The sequence below is a fragment of the Zingiber officinale genome, chromosome 1A (genome assembly GCF_018446385.1).
Source record: "Zingiber officinale cultivar Zhangliang chromosome 1A, Zo_v1.1, whole genome shotgun sequence".
Taxonomy (NCBI): Eukaryota; Viridiplantae; Streptophyta; class Magnoliopsida; order Zingiberales; family Zingiberaceae; genus Zingiber; species Zingiber officinale.
This window is the reverse complement of record NC_055987.1, coordinates 130,649,639-130,668,275: the sequence shown is the minus strand read 5'-3', so window position 1 is coordinate 130,668,275 and position 18,637 is coordinate 130,649,639. Positions and strand designations below refer to the sequence as shown.

The window sequence follows — 18,637 nt, the reverse complement described above, 5'->3', positions numbered from 1 at the left end:
ACGTTTCTAATACATATAATAATTATACAAGTCCAATATACTTCGATCCATATTAATCCTAATAAAAAATAATAAATACTAATGTTATATTTTTGTAACATTCCTGCTGGATCGTTAATGTCTACTAACATTCCTAATATTACAAAAATATAACATTAGTATTTACTATTTTTTATTAGGATTAATATGGATCGAAGTATATTGGACTTGTATAATTATTATATGTATTAGAAACGTTTTTATTTATTATTTTATTTTTTTTAAAAAAAAATTAAAAAAAGTTAAACATTCCTGCTGGAATGCTTGCTGATCGGTCTTGCTGACCGATCAGCATTCTTGCTGATCGGTCAACAGACCGATCAGCAGGAAGCGATATGTGTGCGTTGGAGTTGGGTTTTATTATTGGAGCGGAGAAACGCACGTGCTTAGTGCGTGGATTTTTTGTCGCGTAGCGACGGGCGCAGAGGGCGCACGGGAGGCGGGCGCAGAGGATCTGGACTCCTCATCACCCATCTAGATGGCCATTTTTCTGTCTTAATTTATTTAATTAATTATATTATAACGCCACGGCAATTTACAACTTTGCAGGGTTTCTTATGCCAAATTCCATTGGTACTTAGTTATCAAATCTGAAACTATAAGTGGCGTTTCAGAAATATGAATTTTCGTTCACAAGGGTGTTTTCACAAATACTCGCTATGGCCGTTTGCACGACGCGGACGTGGATTAAATCTCAACGGCACGTAGAAGAACCCACACGGCATCCTGTACACCTACGTGACCTACCGAATCACCAACCGGGTATCTGCGTAAACATTTCCCGGCAGAGTAATTAAGAGTGATCGATCGATCGATTCGTACCACTGGAGTGGCGGCTTCCACTGCGATTTACTGCCTTTCGATTCCTCGATTCTCCTCAAGCAATCCTTCTGGATTTGCTTCTTTCCTCTTCCCCTCTCAACCTAATCCGGATTTTCCCTGATTCAAGCAGCTTAAGGTAATGCGGTTTGCGATGGAGATTGGTTTGAAGTTGCGATCTTGAGCAGGAGGGTCGCGAGTCGTTATGAAAGCGAAGGGCGAACGGGCGGCGATGGTGCCGCTGGCAGTGCTGTTGAGACGGGAGACTTCAAGCGAGAAGATGGAGACACCGGACGTGCTGTACGGTCAGGCCAGCCAGAGTAAGAGAGGGGAGGACTTAACTCCCATTGAGACGGCACTCCGGCGTGACCCGGGGGATTGCGACGCTACGTACTCCGTCTTCGCGGTATGAGATCGTTTTCAGTTCACTTGCTTATGTTTCGGGTGCTGAAGCATTCCATTGGAGGATGGTGTGAGCTTTTTGGTTCTTTGAAATTGTTGTGACTTGAAAAAATATATATATTCTTTTGTCTTTTCTTCGAAATTGAAAATGAAAATTTGTTAGTGTTTGATTAGAAGACATTCTTTCTCTTTACCCCCAATTTTGTGTTAGTTTAAAATTTTAGGCATTTGGGCCCATTTTTTGTTGATCTTGTACCATTTGCTAGAACGATTCAATGCTCTCTTGTACCAAATGCATTTTCTTAATTTCAATTTTCTGTAGTCACAGTGAGTTTACTCTCTTTTGTTTTTTCTTCTTTAGCTATTTGACGGCCACAATAGTTATGGAGCTGCTGTTTATGCAAGGGAAAAACTCTTGGATAACATTTTGGGTGTTGTTCCTTCATATCTTAATAGGCAAGATTGCAGTGTTCTAAAAATCGGTCTAGGCGGTTGCCTAGGTGCTAGGCACCATCCAGCCACATCGAAAACATGCTAGTAGCCCTAGGTGCCGACTGATTGGTCGAATTGTCTAGACGCCGTGGAAATAATTCAGGATTTTCATGCTTTTTTTTTGTTTAGGCTTTTAAATTAAAGCTCAATTAAAAAAATTGAGCTATAACTTTTTGTGTGTTGGGCTTAAGTTTTATAAGTCCTAAACTTTAGCCCAACAAGAAAATTAATTTGTTGGCTTGCCGTAGCGGCTAGCACCAAACTTTTTCTTTATCGTACAGCGAATGAAGAAGCCTACATTTTTGAGAAATCTGAAAGTTAAAAGGCAGATTTGAAGAAAATTTGTTGTTTGATCTTTCCTCAAGAGCGACTTGGAGGAGATTGAATTGAAGGTTGGCCAAAGCCTCATTCTTTGGAAACGTCAATTCATCAGACAACCCTGAAGAAGTTCTAGAGTGAGAGAACTTCACGAGGATAATTTTGCATCCGAAGAAGAGGAGGATCACAATGATGATATTGAGTTTGTGTCCGATGAAGAATAAGTTGTTGAAAATTATGGAGAAGAAGAATAAATTTGTGCTATTTTATTAGTTATGTAATTTTGAACTCATTTTAAATTTAATGTTATTATTTCGGAGTTATAGAATATGATTTATTATGTAATTTATGTTATCGTGGAATCCGCCTAGTGGCGCCTAGTCCTCGCTTAGGCAGTCTAGGTGCTAGGCGATGGTCTAGCGCCTAGCGAATTTTAGAACCTTGGGCAAGAGTGGTTAGCCACATTACCAAGAGCTCTGGTTGCAGGATTTGTGAAAACAGATAAAGATTTTCAAATTTCAGGTATGAGTGCACTGTTGTTTGTCAACTTTTTGGTTTGTAAGGAATATGATTGTTCTTACATTCTTTTTCTGCATGAATATTGAATTTTCACTTAACATGGAACCTGTGAAAGCTTTTCCTCTCATCCTGAGATCAATTCTTTTTTGGCTCTTGATGATGCTTCTGAGCCAACACTGCATTTGTAATGGGTTCAGTTGCAACATAATTCTTGTATAATCACTCACAGGTCTGCTTCCTGTTCATCATGCTTGATCCATCTTCAGTTAGCTACTTCGCACAGCATAGTAATTGCAAGAATTTGAACTTTCTAGTCTACTACATAAGCGGTTGGACCATTTTATTGTTAGAAGAAGACAACAGGCTGACAATGGATCACTTTATGAATTTTGTGCTTCTCATTGCATTAATATTTGAACGGTTTTCAAGCTTGGAGCAGTCAAAATTAGATTTGTAATCAAATCAGTTGCATACATTAAATTGCTTATGAAAAAAATGCTAAACTCAAATCATGTTAAGAATTGCCATGCATGTGTGGTCCATTTCTGTGTTGCATTTCTGAAACATAAAATTTGTTCATCATTGTAGCAAAACTTTTCTACTTATATCTATAGCTTGAATAGATCATTCAATAGCACTAAATTATTAGATTGAACTTCAATCTTAAATTACTGTGAACCTGCTTGTTTTCCCATCTTCTTTAAATCTTTCTGATTTCTATTCTTTATCAATATCAATTTCAGTATTATTATTTGTTTTCTTTACAGTGCATTCTTCAGGAACCACTGTCACATTTGTTATAATAGATGGATGGGTAGCAACTGTAGCATCAGTTGGTGATTCAAGATGCATTCTTGAATCTGCCGAAGGTTCTGTTTACTATTTATCAGCAGATCATCGTCTGGAAGTCAATGCAGAGGAGTATGTTTCTTCTCTTGATTATCTTGTTGCTATAGTTTGATATTATGTTGGATGCCTGATAGTTGATTCTTCTGTAGGGTTGATCGCATAGTAGCTAGTGGAGGTGAGGTTGGGAGATTAAGTATAGTTGGAGGTACAGAGGTTTGTTTATTTCAAACCATTTTGGCCATATTTTTGCTTTTATCTTCATTTTCAAAGTTGGCAAAGGTTATGCATAATTAATTCGAGGAAAAAAAGGTTTAGATATTATAATTGCTAATTTCTTACAGTTAAGTCTCTGTTACTACAAGAATGAATTTCTTGTGCTAGTTACTTGCTGTAATAGATACGTAGTTAGATACTTAGTCTATAGTTATACTTTATATTATTTAGTTATTATCATATCAAAGGCTTTAACGAACGTCAGTTGTATGTTCATTTGAGTAAATTGAATTAGATCTGTATTGGGAGTAATTTAAGTTTGAAGGGCTTCAATTGGGTTCGATAGGGTTTAAATTTTTCTGGTTAGATACAACCAAAACCAATATTTCTATGATTCAAAAGGGGAGCCTTGGCGCAACGGTAAAGTTGTTGCTTTGTGATCAAAAGGTCACGGGTTCGAATCTTGGAAGCAACCTCTTGCAAAAAGCAGGGTAAGACTGCGTACAATGGATCCTTCCCCGGGACCCCGCATGGCGGGAGCTTCGTGCACCCCGACTGTTCTTTTTTTTTTTTTTTCCAGTATGGGGAATTGATGGCGTCAGCATGTGCAGGATTGACGAATTATGTAACTTTTTCTTATTGAGTTTCAATCCTAATAGTTACTTGAATTCTCCAATTAAAGATCTCATGTCTAATTGTATTTTCCTTGAAATTATGAAATTCTGTTTATCTTAGTTATGATAATATATTCACAAGTATCACCTTCTTTTCCATATTAGTCCTCTCAGGTGTTGGTCAGGTGGTTTATGTTTATCGAGATCTATTGGTGATATGGATGTGGGTGAATTTATTGTTCCTGTACCTTATGTTAAGCAAGTGAAGGTATTCTAATGATTTAAAGTGAATAATTTATGCTTGCTTATGTTCATTTGAAGCTAATTAGACAAATAACGGAGATTGAACCTATTGGGAAATGGGTGTTGTTGCTCTTGATCTCGTAATGATAGAACAAAAGTCTGAATTTAAGGATCAACTAATTTGGAGTTATATCTTTGTGTTCTTTTCATGCTGGGATGTTGGAAAAGTAAATGGCACGACTTTAACAAGATCCGTTATCCTTGCAATGACCAAGTGTCACTTGCCTTTGTGTGAACAGGTGGTTTCATGATTGCTGCAGCTCTCAACTGCTGGAGGTCGACTTATCATCACAAGTGATGGCGTCTGGGATGTTTGGCCTGCCGGCAAGCATTGCAGCCCATCAAATTGTAAAAGTATTTAGTGACTTGCGTATTTTGAAATTGAGGCATAAGCACATCCTTGTTCATTGCAGCCCATCAAATTGTAAAAGTATTTAGTGACTTGCGTATTTTGAAATTGAGGCATAAGCACATCCTTGTTTCATTTCATCGATATCAGATATCCTCTCACAGGAAGCTGTGCGAGTGCTGGGGCTTAAAGATGATACTACTTGCATTGTGATAGATATATTACCAGTAGAGAAAATAACTCCTACTACGCCCCGGCCAAGAAACAGGGAATGTGTGTATTCAAACACTTGTTCTGGAGGATGTCTCCTGAGTTATCATCAAATTTTGATAGAAACTTTGTGGAGCCAGATGTGTGGAGGAAATATTCGAAGGAGAATCTGCATTGCTATTCCAAAGGTCAAAAATCTTAGTTAATTTTTACTTGCGAAGAATTCTTCTTTTACTATGACAGCATATCAAATCATATAAGAGAATTGGGATGGCTTTTTGGAACCATTAACAAGAGTAAATTAGTATGCTAAAAGTTCCCTCGAGATTTTGGTGTTTCTTGTGACACATGCTCAATAATTTTCAGGGAAATGCAGGTTGAGTGTTGCATATCCAATTCACAACTTGTTCAAGCTTTTTGTATGTGCGATATGCCAGATCAAGATGAAACCATACAAGGGCTATTCTGTCAACGGAAACTCACATCAGTCCCGCAAACCCTGGGATGGTCCATTTATTTGCCCGAGTTGTCAACAGAAGAAGGAAGCTATGGAAGGAAGAAGACCTTCAAGAGGTAATGAATCAAGTTGCTCTCAAGTTTCCAAAGAGTAGACACTGTCATTCTGATTCCTTTACATATCAGGTTCTTCATTCAGAAAAAGCTCCGGAAGTGAATAGGCCTGCAAAGTATCAGCAGTATTGAAATATGGCACGGATGAAGAATTCGCGCCCAAGAAGCCACTGCAAGGATATATTCCTCCATTAGCTGACCATGATCAAGCTATGCTCTCGCAAGAGACGAGCACTGGAATTTTCCAGTGGCATCCTTTAACTAGAAAGCTGCATTTGGTTGGGCCTCTCCTCTCTTCCAGCAAATTAACAAAGATTTAAACGCCAACATTTCAGCATCACTGATTAATATATTACAGGACTAATCTCCATTGGGTATTATATGATATGCTCTTTGAATAGTATCATTAGCAATTTGTTTCTGTTTTAGCACTTTTTTTGAAGAAGAAGAAGGTTTCATTCAGCTGTAGTCATTATTTTTTGCTCATGGATTGGTACATTGACATTAAATGGAGATGTTTAGTTTGTAATATTTTATTGTTGATGCAATTGACCGTAAGAAAGTTAGAAATATCATCACTTTTGTTATTTGGCTCAAAACTGAATCCAACAAAAAACGAATTAGTCTATTTGAAATTTATTACGGTACTTGTTTATGTGCTAGAAATAATTTATTTGTTATTTTATAAAAGAAATATAGGAAAAGATAGATTATTCTTTTACTATTGTTGTGATAGTGAAATCTGTTGGCAATGAAAAAGGGAATAATGCTAACTAATTTGATCAATATCTTTGTGTTTGATTGGTAATTTTTTTATTTCTTTTTCCAAATTTCCATAAGAAAAATATTACAACAAATATTATCAAACTTAATAATTTAAAAAATGAAACTAGAATATAGTTGATATGCACAGATATAGTTCACAAACACATAAGTTTATTATTATACCAAATACAACAAAATCAACAACTTAATCACATGATTAACTAAATTAACACACACATACATAAATATATATGTAAACTCGATCAATTATCATTTTTTAAAAAAAAAAAATGCTTTAATTGAATTAATAATCAGTAGGTGGTAATTTTAAGGCCTAAATGGTGTTGTGCAAAGTGGATGAGGCTGTCGATCTCGTCATCTTCAATGAAGCCGTCACCATCGGCGTCTGCATAGCGGATGCCGCAGCGGCTCCGCCATCCGCTGAACCGGAGGTCGATGCTGCGCATAGCCTGGCGGAGCTCAGCCCGGCTGATCCTGCCGTCGCGGTCGGTGTTGAAGCTCCTGAGCCACTCCTTGAACTCCTCCTCCGTCACCTTCGACGACGTGCTCCGCATGATGCTCCTCCCGGCGGCGCCGCCACTGCTGCCTTTGATTGCCATGGCGTCGTATGGCGATTCTTATAATTGTTCTGTCCTGGTGCTATGGTTATAAAGAGCATGGCGATGTACATGTATCCACCACATATGGGATAACGTTCAAAAGGTCCACCCCAAGATGTCCTAGAAAGCTTTAAAATTTTATCATGTCATCTCAATATTAATAATTAAAAGATTTGATAGAATTGTATAAGACTATTAACATTATGATAGTAAAATAAAAATATCTTAAAAAGGATTTTAAGAGGCTATTAAATGTCAAGAAGGTTCTGTTTTAAATTTTAGGTCCATTTATTTCACATTAAATATTTAGCAAAATTCGTTTTCCCCATCTGGCTCATATGCGAACCTCATGAGGCCCCTCATCCACAGTTGTTCGTTCCGTTCAAAAAATATTGGTTCAAAGAAACTTTATTATTATTATTATTATTATTATTATTATTATTATTATCTCATCATTTTCTCGTGGAATCAAAGAATCGAATCAAACTAATTAAAGCCGTGATTAAAGGGATTGAATTGCTACGCAACTTGGAATTCAAGAATCAGAATCAAATTCAGAAAGCTATTAGAACAAGTTAGCTAGAGAGAAAAATCACCTGAAAAGAATCGAATCAACTAATTAAAGCCGTGATTTAAATCTACAAGCTTTCTTTTCTAGAGGGAAAAAAATGAATAGAAATGAAATGGCGAAAATAGAGATGGCATTCGATCTAGTCTTGTGCGGTCCTTGGAAGCCTTCAATGGCCCCCGAGATTATGGTGTAATGATAGAACATTCAGATTATCATCTAAGTACCCACAATTCGAACCCCAGCTATGACAAATTTATAAAAAATTTTCTTCCAAATGGGATACGCAACTAAAGGATGCTAGACTCGTGGACTGCCAGCTACAAACATTTCCCGATTTATCCTGATAATCGATGAAAAATTTTCATGGACCAGACCGATCACCCAGGTTCAACATTATCCAACTTGATTAATCATTTTTTTTTTTTTTTTTTTTTTTGAAGCTTTCAATGGAACCCAAGCTCGAAAAAGAATACATCAATTCCCTGCTACTTATGGAAGGCTAGTGAGGATTATTGAAAAAATCTTTTGAGGAGATAATCTCAATAGATAAAATAATAGAAATTTTAAACCATAATCTCAACGGAATAAATAACGCAAGATTGCTCAAAATTTTGCCAATCCATAAAATCCAACTTCATAGTATACAAGCATAAGCGTTTAGAAAATAAAAGTTTCTTATCTAATACTTCTAAAATAAAAATTAAAGAACAAAGACCATGCAAAACATTGTTTTATATAAGCTTCTTCTTTTGAAAGAAGCCCTTCAAGTGCCATAGTTGTAAGATGGAGACTGAGATGCAAACCCCAAGTGACAAAATACTCAACCATGCAACCCTTGAATTTGTTTTCTCGCTCACCGTCCTCATCTCTGCTTCCCTGCCAAAAATACCAAAAAAGAAAAGGCATTACAACTGATTGAAATATTCTTGGCCCAAATCAGATGGAGATCCAAGAAAACGATGGACCTCTCTTGTTGAGTTTCACTCATTTTCATAGGAGAAAAGAAACAGAATGAATGATCAACTTATCTTTTCTTTAGTTACACTCATTTGTTTAGTTTCACTTATATATATAAGAACACATTTTGCTAAATACCAATTAGTAACATGTAACTTCCATCAGTCCACATTTTGTGCATATGATTAGCTGAAAAGAACGGCTTTTAGGAGTACCTGAACCTAAGATATAACAAGTTGTCATGGATTGCATGCACAGCTGCTTCTAGTTTTGTCAGCTCTAGTTCAACACCCTGAAATTGAGGAAGCAAATCATGTGTCAATTGCAGACAAACTTATCTAAAGTTCTCTGGTTAATCACCTGATTATGTAGTTTCAAGTGCTCACCTCAATATTTTCCTTCTTAGCAACAGAATTCCAATCCTTGGCTGCTATTCCAATCTTCCAGTCTAGGTTAACACTTGCCCCTATGCCTTTGTCGCTGCTATCTATCCAGAAACATGCCAAATAGTTGCCTGCCTCAGTTGTGGTGAACGCAAACTGACCTGTAGTAACTTGACCTTTCTCATGAAGTGTGTATCCATAAGGTGATGTAACCTGCATAAAAGCAACTTGATCACAAAACTGTATAAAGATGATTAAATGGCATAACAATCCATGCAATCCCCCCTGTCAACTAATCGTTGATAAATTGAGGGCTAGTGAATGTTTACAAATAGGAAGTGATCAGGAAAACTTCCAAAGAAGATGAAGATGGAATGGTAATAGAATCAGTTCACTAGTCAAAATAATGAGATGTGCATGCTTTTTGGTGCACTTCGAGGTGGCATAGTAGCAAATTGAAGATAAACCAGCCTCCTAACTAACAACTAACATTTTTCTAGCTCCGCCTTACCCAATACAACTAATAAATCACAGTCAACACAATATAATGCACAGTCAACCTCCTAAGCACATGCCTCTATAACTGTGCCTTTATATTCATTGAGAGCTTTATCTTCATGTTGAGAGCTGTGTCTTCAGTGTCACAACATCCATTATAATGCACTGACAGTACTAAACCTATAAAAACAATTATCTCATTCGTAATCATGATTATTATTAAGCCATCTGACTTCCAACAAATTAGGGCCAACTGCATGTATCTTGTCGCTCAATTGAACTTTGTGCAACATCGCTTGTTTATTGCATTTAACAATTTCAATTTTAATCAATTCAACTAGTCTAACTATAGAATGCTTAGTCCTCATGCTTCATTCATGAAACTAAATTAATCTTCTTGCAGTAACTTCCATTTGCCTTTTCCTCCCAAATTTTATAATTGTTTTGTATTATTTGTTGCTAAATAAATTGTTCTCACTGTATAACTGCTAATCTACCACTATTGAATAAGTTTCAAAACTTATGATGTAATAATTAATCAAGCAAATGTTCTATAGCCTAGTGCATAGAAGTGCAATTAATATCAAACGTGCAAATCCATGATTCACAGGTCATGTTCCAGATTGTTGCTCCTTAGGGAAAACAATTCCCAATAAAATATCCAACCAGAAACTCACAAACAATAAGGGTATGTTTGGTTCATGGTTATGGTTGGTTATCTATGTAAGGTTATGTTATTCAACCCTGTTTGGTTCAGGTAATGACTGATTCCTAGGTAATGGAGTATGCCCGCGACGTTAGCAAGTGGGGGCATAAATCCGGAATTTGATTACCTCAGAAGTGTGAGATTTTGCAATATTCCGGGGTTAACAATTTTTTTTTTTCAAAATTATCCTCCAATATTTGCCTTTCTCCTTTCGATTCCTTTCCTCCTCTCCTTCCCCACTCCCAATCTAAATCCCTCGTCCCATCTCCCCATCCAACCTCGAATCCCTCATTTACCGCCAACAACACACAGGGAAATTCCACCACCTTCTCCCTTCCATCTTCGCCACCCACTCCGTTCTCGCCGTCACTGCCCGTTGCCTCTTTTCTCGCTCCAACCCTTCCCTCCCTCCCTCCTCCCCCTTTGCCTTGCACTTATCGGTCGATGCCCTTGCCGAAGAGCTCTGCCAAGGTATCCTCGATCCCTCCGCTAACTGCACCATCCTTGTCCCCTCGCGAAAGAAGGGTGAGTCCCTCACGCTCCCCAATCTCAAGTTCAAGGTTGTCATCAAGGCCGTGAGGATGGCCCTCGAAGTTGTCTATAAGAAGCGTTTCACCACCTTTGCCTACAGCGGAAGGGAATCCATTGGGCGTCACACTGCCATCACCTTAATGCCAGGGTCCAAAATCCCACATGATGGTTTTGCGTTGTTCTCTGTAGCCAGCCCTTCGGTCCCCTCCACCTCCGTCACCTGGTTGCTATTTTGGAGGAGAAGAACGAGGACCCTGCCCTAATTTCTCTCATCAAACGCCTCTTTGACTGTGAGGCCATTGCCATAGAGCTGGAGGAGTCGAATTAGGCTGCAGTTTTCCACAGGAAAGTGGTCTTAGTGATACAATAGTCAACATATATTTCAACACCCTGGACAGGGAGATTTAAGATATCCGTGTCGAAATCCAAAAAGAAACCCCCAGGATTTCCGGCCTTGTAGATAATGAAGAGAATGGAATTTCTTGTGTTCTTGACAAACCAACTAGGGTTTATGCAGTGTGATACCTACATGAGATATTGGTGGTCACTTCTGGCTCAAAATTGCTTAAAGATAGGATCTTGAAGTTCTCAGTGTAGACATTGGAGCTCAAGGTTGATAGTTTGAAGACCTCAATTCACAGTGCCCTCACTGAGAAGATGAATTTTCTGGGAATGGAGCTTCAGGCAGTTCCTCCTTCAGTCATTCACCCGCCCATGTCAGAGAAGGTCATTCGAGCTAAGAAGTATCTGAAAAGAAAGGCAGCAAAGGCTCTGGAATTGAAGAATGCTCGTGAGACTAGACGTAAGTACCTTGGCTTGAAGATCATTATCGATTTCCATGAAATCTAGTGTGTAGATCCTTTTTATGTATTATTGTATCTTGGAAATCTAGTGTGTAAATCCTTTTTAAATTTACAATTATGCTTGTTGGATGATTGTCATTTTGGATTGAACTTGTTGTAATCGATTGCATTATGTGACAATGAATTAGATATTAAAATACATTATGTGACAATGAATAGTGTTCCTAATCGATTGCCGATTGGGTTGAACCAAGGATAATACAATAAATGTTAAACTAGGTTATACACTAAAACCTCCAATCAAACAAGTTTTTGTTGCATTGCCTAAGATTGAACCAAAGGTTATATTTTATTCTACATAACCTTATGTGATTACCTGATAATCACATAACCAAGATCATACATTATGACTTGAACCAAATGCACCCGAATTGTTTTCTTGTAATGCTTTCCACCCAAATACATTCTTGAATTAATCCTGTTGGATGAAAAAAGAAATATATACTTCAGTCTATGGCTCTTTGCTATTTCTCATTCCCAAAAATCTGATTATGGATTAATATTGAGTAATAATACTAGTATCTCCACAGTAATCAGCATCACAGGTGATTATGTCAAGTAAAATAGTCATTTACTGCATTGGGCGGGCACTGCCTACATCTGGTCTTTCTCTCGATGCCTGCAGGAAAATAATGACACAAATTTGTACCACCTTAATCCATAATCGTTAGGAACCTTTCCACTCAGTTTCCTGCATCTCAATGTAACCCTTAGATACATCCTATTCATACATCTCCACAAACTTAATATCTCCAAGCAAATCAAATGTGTACACTTCTGGCATCAAAAAGAGTAAGAACAACATAAAAGTATAAAGCTATCCTTTACTTATTTGGCATGCATGCTAGATAATTATTTAATTTCATGAAATACCTTGTCATTTACATATTTCAGTAAACATGTACAAGTGCCAGCATTTCTGAAATAAAATAAATTTGAATCCAACACAAGCTCATCTATATACAGAAAGATGAGTGTCAAGACTTATTATCACCTTTATGATTTGATTGGTCCAACATTAGAAAACTCGAACTCTAAGATATCAGTTCCAAATCTTTTTGTAACACTACCAAGATACCTAAAGTTGTTTAAGCAACAACTTCAAAACTCACACTCTAAGATATCAGCAGTTCCAAATCTTTTTGTAACGCTTCCAAGATATCTAAAGTTGTTCAAGCAACAACTTCTGTTTAGTGCTATTAGAATAAGTCGAATATATAAATAACAAGTTAGTCTCAATCATTCAACGATATAAATCTTGGTTCCACCATAAAAACTGCTGGATGCCTTACTCAAGCTCATTTCTATACTTCAATTGATAAAAAATTAGACAACTCAAATTCTAACTATCAAAATCTGCAAACTTGGGTTAGAAACATAATGATATAAGTCGTACCATATACAATTCTGTGTTTTCCCCCCCTTTTTGTGTTGGAAGAAAGAAAAAACTACAGGAGATCTTCATACAACTATAATAGCGGTAATATAGTGACTTTCTAATAAATATAGAATCTTTACCCCAAATCAAGACCAAATCATACATATATCACGCAGATCGCGAAGAAAAGGAATAGATAGATCTAAGGTTTTGGAAGAAAGGGGGTTTGGAGCTCACTTTGACGGCGAGAGTGGTGAGGTTATCAGCGTGATCACCCTCGCGGACAACGGCGTAGTCGGCCAGCACCACCACGTTCGGCTGAATCTCCTCCGACAGGCACTTGGTACCCGACGAAGGCAGGTTCAGCCACACACCGACCGCGCCCGGTGAAGCAAGCAGCAGCAGCAGCAGCAGCGAGCAGAGGAGGAGCGGCGGCGGCGCCGCCATGGCGAGCTTCGGGAACACCAAGTCATATCGCTGCCTCATCTCTCGCGCCCCCTTCCTTCTAATGCCGTTGGACTTGTTGGATTTCGTTGCTATGATACGGTGAATAAATAAATGAGGATTAACAAGTACAAACCTAATGAGGGAAAATTCCTCTTGGTAATTTGTATATTTTCTTTCCACAATGCACCTAAAAGTTTTGAAATTATTAGAATGCCCACTACCATTGTTGAAAAAATGTGCCCTTTAAGGCAAATAATAGTGTTATTAACCAGGAACACTACCAAATTGAATCACCCTCATGTAATAGACATTAACGTGAGGGCATTTAAAAAAAAGGATAAATAGTGGAGTGGTGAAATGAAAATTCTCCAATTAGGTCAAACTTACTTAAGTTAATCAACAATTTAAATGATCGATACAGCTAAAAAAAATATAATCAAGTTAAATTTCAAATATAACTCAATAATGCAATCGGGAACATCACAAACAAATTAACCTCTTAAGATTTCTCATGAGCCCATATACTATGCTATATCATAACACAGAAACAACTGAAGAGAAAAAGAAATGATTGGACGAAATTTACAAAATTTACAGGTCTTCGTATTGATTAGACTTCGGAGTAAAGAAAATTTTGTAATGTTCCACAAAGCATAGATACGCTTCTTTGCTTCTCCCTTTTGGAGTTTGGTCTCTGTTTCTGCTTGTTTCTTCTCACTACTTCAATCATGTTTAGTAATAATTGGGTAGCCACATTTGCATGTCAGAATAAAGAACTCCATAGACCTGTATTGCCTTCACCACACTTCTGATGCACATCCTTGATCTTCTCCACCGACTTGCAGATCCCGCTGCAGCTCCAGTCGAAGGACGCAACACAGACATTTCCTGCTTGAGCCTTCCATTCGCAGTCTAGGGAAGCTTGAGAGTCAAGGGGCAGTAGTTTTGGGTGGATAACTCAAAAGCTTGCAACTGCCAGAGAACAAACCTGGAGGAGTCCCGCAGCACATGTTTCTGTCGTCGATGTGTTCTACATCAAGCCCGATAAACCATGCACCCAGTGTCACATCTTCGTTTGCATATTCATGTAGAATGTGTCTGCGTTTGATATTGTAACTAATCAGCATCATCCAGAGTTTGAACCAAATAACAGTTACATGAGAGAGCCTCTTACTGGTTTATTGATATGTACGAGGCAAGGTCTTTAGAAATAGCATAAATCTGTCCAGTAGCGTGACGGAAATACTTGTTCCCTTCATCTCCGAACTTCCAGTACTCAGGTTCATGGTACTTGATGTTTCTGAAGCACAGATGAAATGGTTCAGAAACATGAACTCAAAGTGAAATATTTGGACCATTGAAAAGACTATGCCCCTTAGAAAGATCATGAGACATTACTTATCCGAAAGCACTGGGCCAGATTTCATGCACCCGATATAGGCACGAGGCTTTGATCTGTGTCGAGAAAGAGTCATGGCTAGCATACCTGCATTCGGTTGTCCACATTTGTATCCACGGGTAAAAACAAAGTGCATAACATCAAACAAGTTCTTGTACACACCTAGATTCACATGAATATCATCATCCACCTTGACATAAAAGTTCGCATCCCATATGCCTAGAGCCGTGGAAAAGAATGTTTTTGTTTTTGCAGAGAGTGCATGATAACCTTCGATATGCTCCTGCAAGACAAACATTGTAATTCGAGGAAGAGATTGGACAATTTTTTAGAACTAACAACATCTTAGAAGAGTTGCAGTATACCAGCCGGAGAAAGTCGTTATGCTGAGCATCCTCAGAATCAATAGCTTTATCAAGTATGCTATTAGAGGTCACACTGTGCATAAAAGAACCACTCAGGCCTCAGCCACACCAGCAATTCAAGAAAAACAAGGTAAGAACAAATGTATCGAGAAAAGATGGAGACTGAAATTAATTGAGGCAAAGGGTGTCCTACCACAACAAAAAATAAATATGAAGGCAAGAGGAAGAGCACACATAAATATACATTGTTTCAAAAAGATTATCAATTTTGCATCTGAACCAAAAATTATGGGAACATCAAAATTATGGCAGCAATCCAGGGAAATGTTAACTATAAATTTGGCAATCCAGAAACAGAAATTATGGGAACATCAAAAATACAACTTCAATCAGTATATGCTCAGGAATTAGAGAACTGTCACATGAATACAAAATTCTCACAGTTGAATATGAGTTGCAGACTTCCAGAAATAGTTTTTCCTCTCAGAATCGAGAGACAATGCCAGTAAAACATGTCAAAATATGAAATTTTAGTTTTGTTATGTTCTTTGAAATTTAAAGCCTTTCAATGATATGCATTTAGTCGTTTTTTCTTGAACCATATTGATGACCACGGACAAACATAAAATGATACATATGACGGCCTAGTTAAATCAAGGATATTTCAATATAATAGTTCCACTAAAATTCAAACAGTAACATAGTAGGGTAAATATTCCCCCTTATGTAAGTCAATATTCAATTATATTTCATTTGTTACAATTGATCATGCTACAGCCTTCAGCCTTGCAAATTATATGCATCTAACAGTACATTAGAAATCCATACAGAAAATAAAGAAGTTTGCACACAACTACTGTTGTGCTTAAAATAGAGTTGTTTGCCACCTTAACTTTTGAATTATTTCATCTTTTAAATGCATGAGCTTGGCAAGTTTGACCATGAAGAAATCAAAAACAAAATGGCATTTTGATAATGAACCGAAATAAGTCTAGCTAAAAGATTAAGATGGCAACATAAAATTACTGCAGGAAGAATAAAAATTTATGCGAATGAGTAGCTATAGGAGAAGAGATGCCTTTTTTATCAAAGAGTCCTAATGTTTACCTACGGCCAATCATGAATCGGACAACAATTCCTTTCTCATGTTCCAGCTTTTTAAGTTTTTCACCTGTTATATGAGAAAAGCACAAACCAGGTAAAGCCAACTAATATATATATATATATCTGATTGATGATAAAGAAGTAACAAACGGATTGACGATCTGATTGTTCTAATTTAACTTTTTCAAAGTAATTTAGGAAATTTTCGGAAACTGGAAATTTTATTCTCTATTACATGGTCACACCCCAGTAATAATTTAAGTTTCATTTCCTCAAAAGAAATTCAATTTCTATGGTTATTAATCATCCAATAATGTTTATATAAATCACAAACATTAATCTTGTATATTGAATGTGTCAGGTACAATGCTTATTTCTACAGATTTAGGCATGGTTTACTTGAGTGAACGATTAGAGAGATAAGAGGTCAAAAGTATCACAAAACTGCACATGGATCATGAGCCAGTCCCATTTGCATTTTTGTAATGTTTTATCTTCCCCTTTCCTTCCTCTTCAAAATGATCAGCCAAAGTAAAACAACCATTTGAATCAAAAAGAAAGAGAAACATTAGCATTATATGAACACATTTGTGCTAGGGATTCCACTGTGATAGTTGGGAGGACTATCAAATGTGAACAAGTAGAGGAGTCTCAGTACCAAGATTGTTAGAAGAACAAGCATACATGATTTGCAATAAATAAATAGGGAAATGAAATAAAAAAAAAGATAAGGCTTTTCTGGTTATTAAAGCATAACTTGGTTTAAACAATTCGACTTTGTATAAAGCACAATCTCAAAACTGAATGGCGCACAACAATGAGAAGTAGCCAATTAGTTATTGATTAATTAACAGAACTTTAGCTGCAACATGGCACAAAATCTAAGCTACACTTCGAACTAGGGAGAATGCATTAAACCTTACCTTGGGGCATCCAGGTCTCCCTAACGGAATCCCTCCTCCTCCGACTGCTGAAAGCAGTGTTGATCCCTATCACAATGAATGCTTTCCTGCTCTGTTTACTTGAGATCGTCTGATCCAAAGATCTGAAATTTCAAACAGACACACGAACCCACACATAAAATTGAATCCTAAATATTTCCAGTAAAAAAAATCCACAAAAATGGAAATTTTGTAGGAGTGCGAACTTTAGGGCCTCCTGTGTCCTAGCCATCTCCCCCATCACGTCCTCCTTCCGCACCGGCCTCTGCTATCAAACGATAAAATGAACTACATTAGAAGCACACTTCCTTGTCAGACCTCGAATTGAACAATGCGCTCGTACCCTTTTCGTTGCGAAATCTTCCGACAAGATCTGCAGCTCCTGATCCTGCCGCCTGAGGGAGACGACCTGGTCACCACCTTGACTCGCCAAGAAGAATCTGGCATGAAGAAGAAAACGCGAGCCTACGTAAGCTAGGGTTAGCAGGAGGCGCGAAATTGGAGTGGGGATTGAGGGGGTTCGACCTATGGGAGAAGAGCATCCCGAGCACGAAGCTACAGGCGCAAAGGACGGCCGCCCATCTTGCTGGGGTTCTCCGCTCGCTTACGCCTTTGCCGCCCCTCCCCCGCATTGGCTTCACCTTCTCCTGGTCGTCGTCGTCGTCTTCGTCTTCTTCGGGTCATCGTGTTAAAATGAGTGTGTGGGAGGGGAAAACACGTGGAAATACCGGAGGTCAACTTACCGCGTAAACCCGCTTACCATGGGAATCTGCGGAGGAGAGGCATGAAGCATGAATTCACATCGGCATACCGTTGGTCAACATACCGCTTCAGCTGGGTGCCTACCTGCCTACCTGGGGACTATGTTTGGGAGGAAGACGAGTGGCCTCGGAGAAGAAAGAGAATGGCCGGCACGACTTTCGAAGTGTTAGTTACCAATAACCGTTTTCAAAAGCCGTCTGCTTCAGTATCATTTAATTTAAAATTGTGAAAACCTTTTATTTTTTTATAGGATTTTAAAAAAAGGATAAAATAAACAGACATCCAAAGATGTTGAATTTGTTTAAGTTTAATTTAAACACCTAATAATCGAGTTAGTCAGATAAACATTATATATGATGGCAGATTCAAATTTGAGTAAAATCAAGAGTATCGCGCAGGGTACTCCATACTCATTGGCATAAAAGATATATAATTGCCACTAACAATTCAGCTAAGAGTAACTATCTCACCCTCCAACAACGTTGCATCTTACACTAAAAGAATTGATGAGAAATTGATCAAATTACATGTTATGGTATCATCAGAATAGAAGAATACTCCGTGTGAATTATTGAACAAGTTGTGCCTATGAACAGCATATGTTGCATCATGCAACGATCACTGCTTGAATGCAATGTGATTAGTCTCCA

At 37.8% G+C, this 18,637-nt stretch overlaps 4 protein-coding genes across 5 annotated transcripts; 1 reads left to right on the top strand and 3 right to left on the bottom strand.

Moving 5' to 3' along the window:
* The first annotated feature begins 1,063 nt into the window (after positions 1–1,063).
* Positions 1,064–6,250, top strand: LOC122002943 (probable protein phosphatase 2C 12). Its single transcript, XM_042558347.1, has 11 exons — positions 1,064–1,264; positions 1,622–1,727; positions 2,521–2,592; positions 3,357–3,510; positions 3,588–3,651; positions 4,408–4,533; positions 4,587–4,648; positions 4,808–4,998; positions 5,112–5,315; positions 5,494–5,700; positions 5,770–6,250. Exons 1-11 carry the CDS (start codon positions 1,064–1,066, stop codon positions 5,802–5,804), a joined length of 1,422 nt encoding a protein of 473 aa, XP_042414281.1. The 3' UTR covers positions 5,805–6,250.
* Positions 6,251–6,613: 363 nt separating this feature from the next.
* LOC122009912 lies at positions 6,614–7,179 on the bottom strand. The gene has a single exon (XM_042566228.1). It carries the CDS (start codon positions 7,080–7,082, stop codon positions 6,774–6,776), a length of 309 nt encoding a protein of 102 aa, XP_042422162.1. The 5' UTR covers positions 7,083–7,179; the 3' UTR covers positions 6,614–6,773.
* A 1,050-nt stretch (positions 7,180–8,229) lies between these two features.
* On the bottom strand, positions 8,230–13,528 carry LOC122033450 (transmembrane emp24 domain-containing protein p24delta3-like). The gene is made up of 4 exons (XM_042592471.1): positions 13,207–13,528; positions 8,997–9,206; positions 8,826–8,902; positions 8,230–8,529 (listed from the first exon to the last, which is right to left on the bottom strand). Exons 1-4 carry the CDS (start codon positions 13,453–13,455, stop codon positions 8,385–8,387), a joined length of 681 nt encoding a protein of 226 aa, XP_042448405.1. The 5' UTR covers positions 13,456–13,528; the 3' UTR covers positions 8,230–8,384.
* A 368-nt stretch (positions 13,529–13,896) lies between these two features.
* Positions 13,897–17,931, bottom strand: LOC122033435 (beta-1,3-galactosyltransferase 7-like). Of its 2 annotated transcripts, XM_042592463.1 has the most exons (11): positions 17,751–17,928; positions 17,569–17,665; positions 17,432–17,490; positions 17,208–17,329; positions 16,288–16,351; positions 15,181–15,253; positions 14,978–15,098; positions 14,815–14,902; positions 14,591–14,716; positions 14,405–14,514; positions 13,897–14,328 (listed from the first exon to the last, which is right to left on the bottom strand). In XM_042592463.1, the coding sequence occupies exons 1-11, from the start codon at positions 17,855–17,857 to the stop codon at positions 14,180–14,182; spliced, it is 1,116 nt and encodes a 371-aa protein (XP_042448397.1). In that variant the 5' UTR covers positions 17,858–17,928; the 3' UTR covers positions 13,897–14,179. The 2 variants fall into 2 exon arrangements, with proteins under 2 accessions (XP_042448397.1, XP_042448389.1); XM_042592455.1 differs by having other exon boundaries at positions 14,815–15,098; positions 17,751–17,931.
* Positions 17,932–18,637: the final 706 nt, after the last annotated feature.

What these genes read in the sequence shown, in the direction of transcription:
- LOC122033450 (XM_042592471.1), bottom strand. Translation starts at nt 13,455, where the DNA reads ATGAGGCAGCGATATGACTTGGTGTTCCCGAAGCTCGCCATGGCGGCG. An exon ending in CTAAGAAGGAAAATATTGAG is followed by an intron (nt 8,903 to 8,996) that starts GTGAGCACTTGA and finishes CCTCAATTTCAG; the next exon opens with GGTGTTGAACTAGAGCTGAC. An exon ending in TTGTTATATCTTAGGTTCAG is followed by an intron (nt 8,530 to 8,825) that starts GTACTCCTAAAA and finishes TATTTTTGGCAG; the next exon opens with GGAAGCAGAGATGAGGACGG.
- LOC122002943 (XM_042558347.1), top strand. Translation starts at nt 1,064, where the DNA reads ATGAAAGCGAAGGGCGAACGGGCGGCGATGGTGCCGCTGGCAGTGCTG. An exon ending in CTGGAAGTCAATGCAGAGGA is followed by an intron (nt 3,511 to 3,587) that starts GTATGTTTCTTC and finishes ATTCTTCTGTAG; the next exon opens with GGTTGATCGCATAGTAGCTA. An exon ending in GTGTTGTTGCTCTTGATCTC is followed by an intron (nt 4,649 to 4,807) that starts GTAATGATAGAA and finishes TTGTGTGAACAG; the next exon opens with GTGGTTTCATGATTGCTGCA.
- LOC122009912 (XM_042566228.1), bottom strand. Translation starts at nt 7,082, where the DNA reads ATGGCAATCAAAGGCAGCAGTGGCGGCGCCGCCGGGAGGAGCATCATG.
- LOC122033435 (XM_042592455.1), bottom strand. Translation starts at nt 17,857, where the DNA reads ATGCGGGGGAGGGGCGGCAAAGGCGTAAGCGAGCGGAGAACCCCAGCA. An exon ending in GGGATGCTCTTCTCCCATAG is followed by an intron (nt 17,666 to 17,750) that starts GTCGAACCCCCT and finishes TCTTCATGCCAG; the next exon opens with ATTCTTCTTGGCGAGTCAAG. An exon ending in ATAACGACTTTCTCCGGCTG is followed by an intron (nt 15,099 to 15,180) that starts GTATACTGCAAC and finishes TTTGTCTTGCAG; the next exon opens with GAGCATATCGAAGGTTATCA.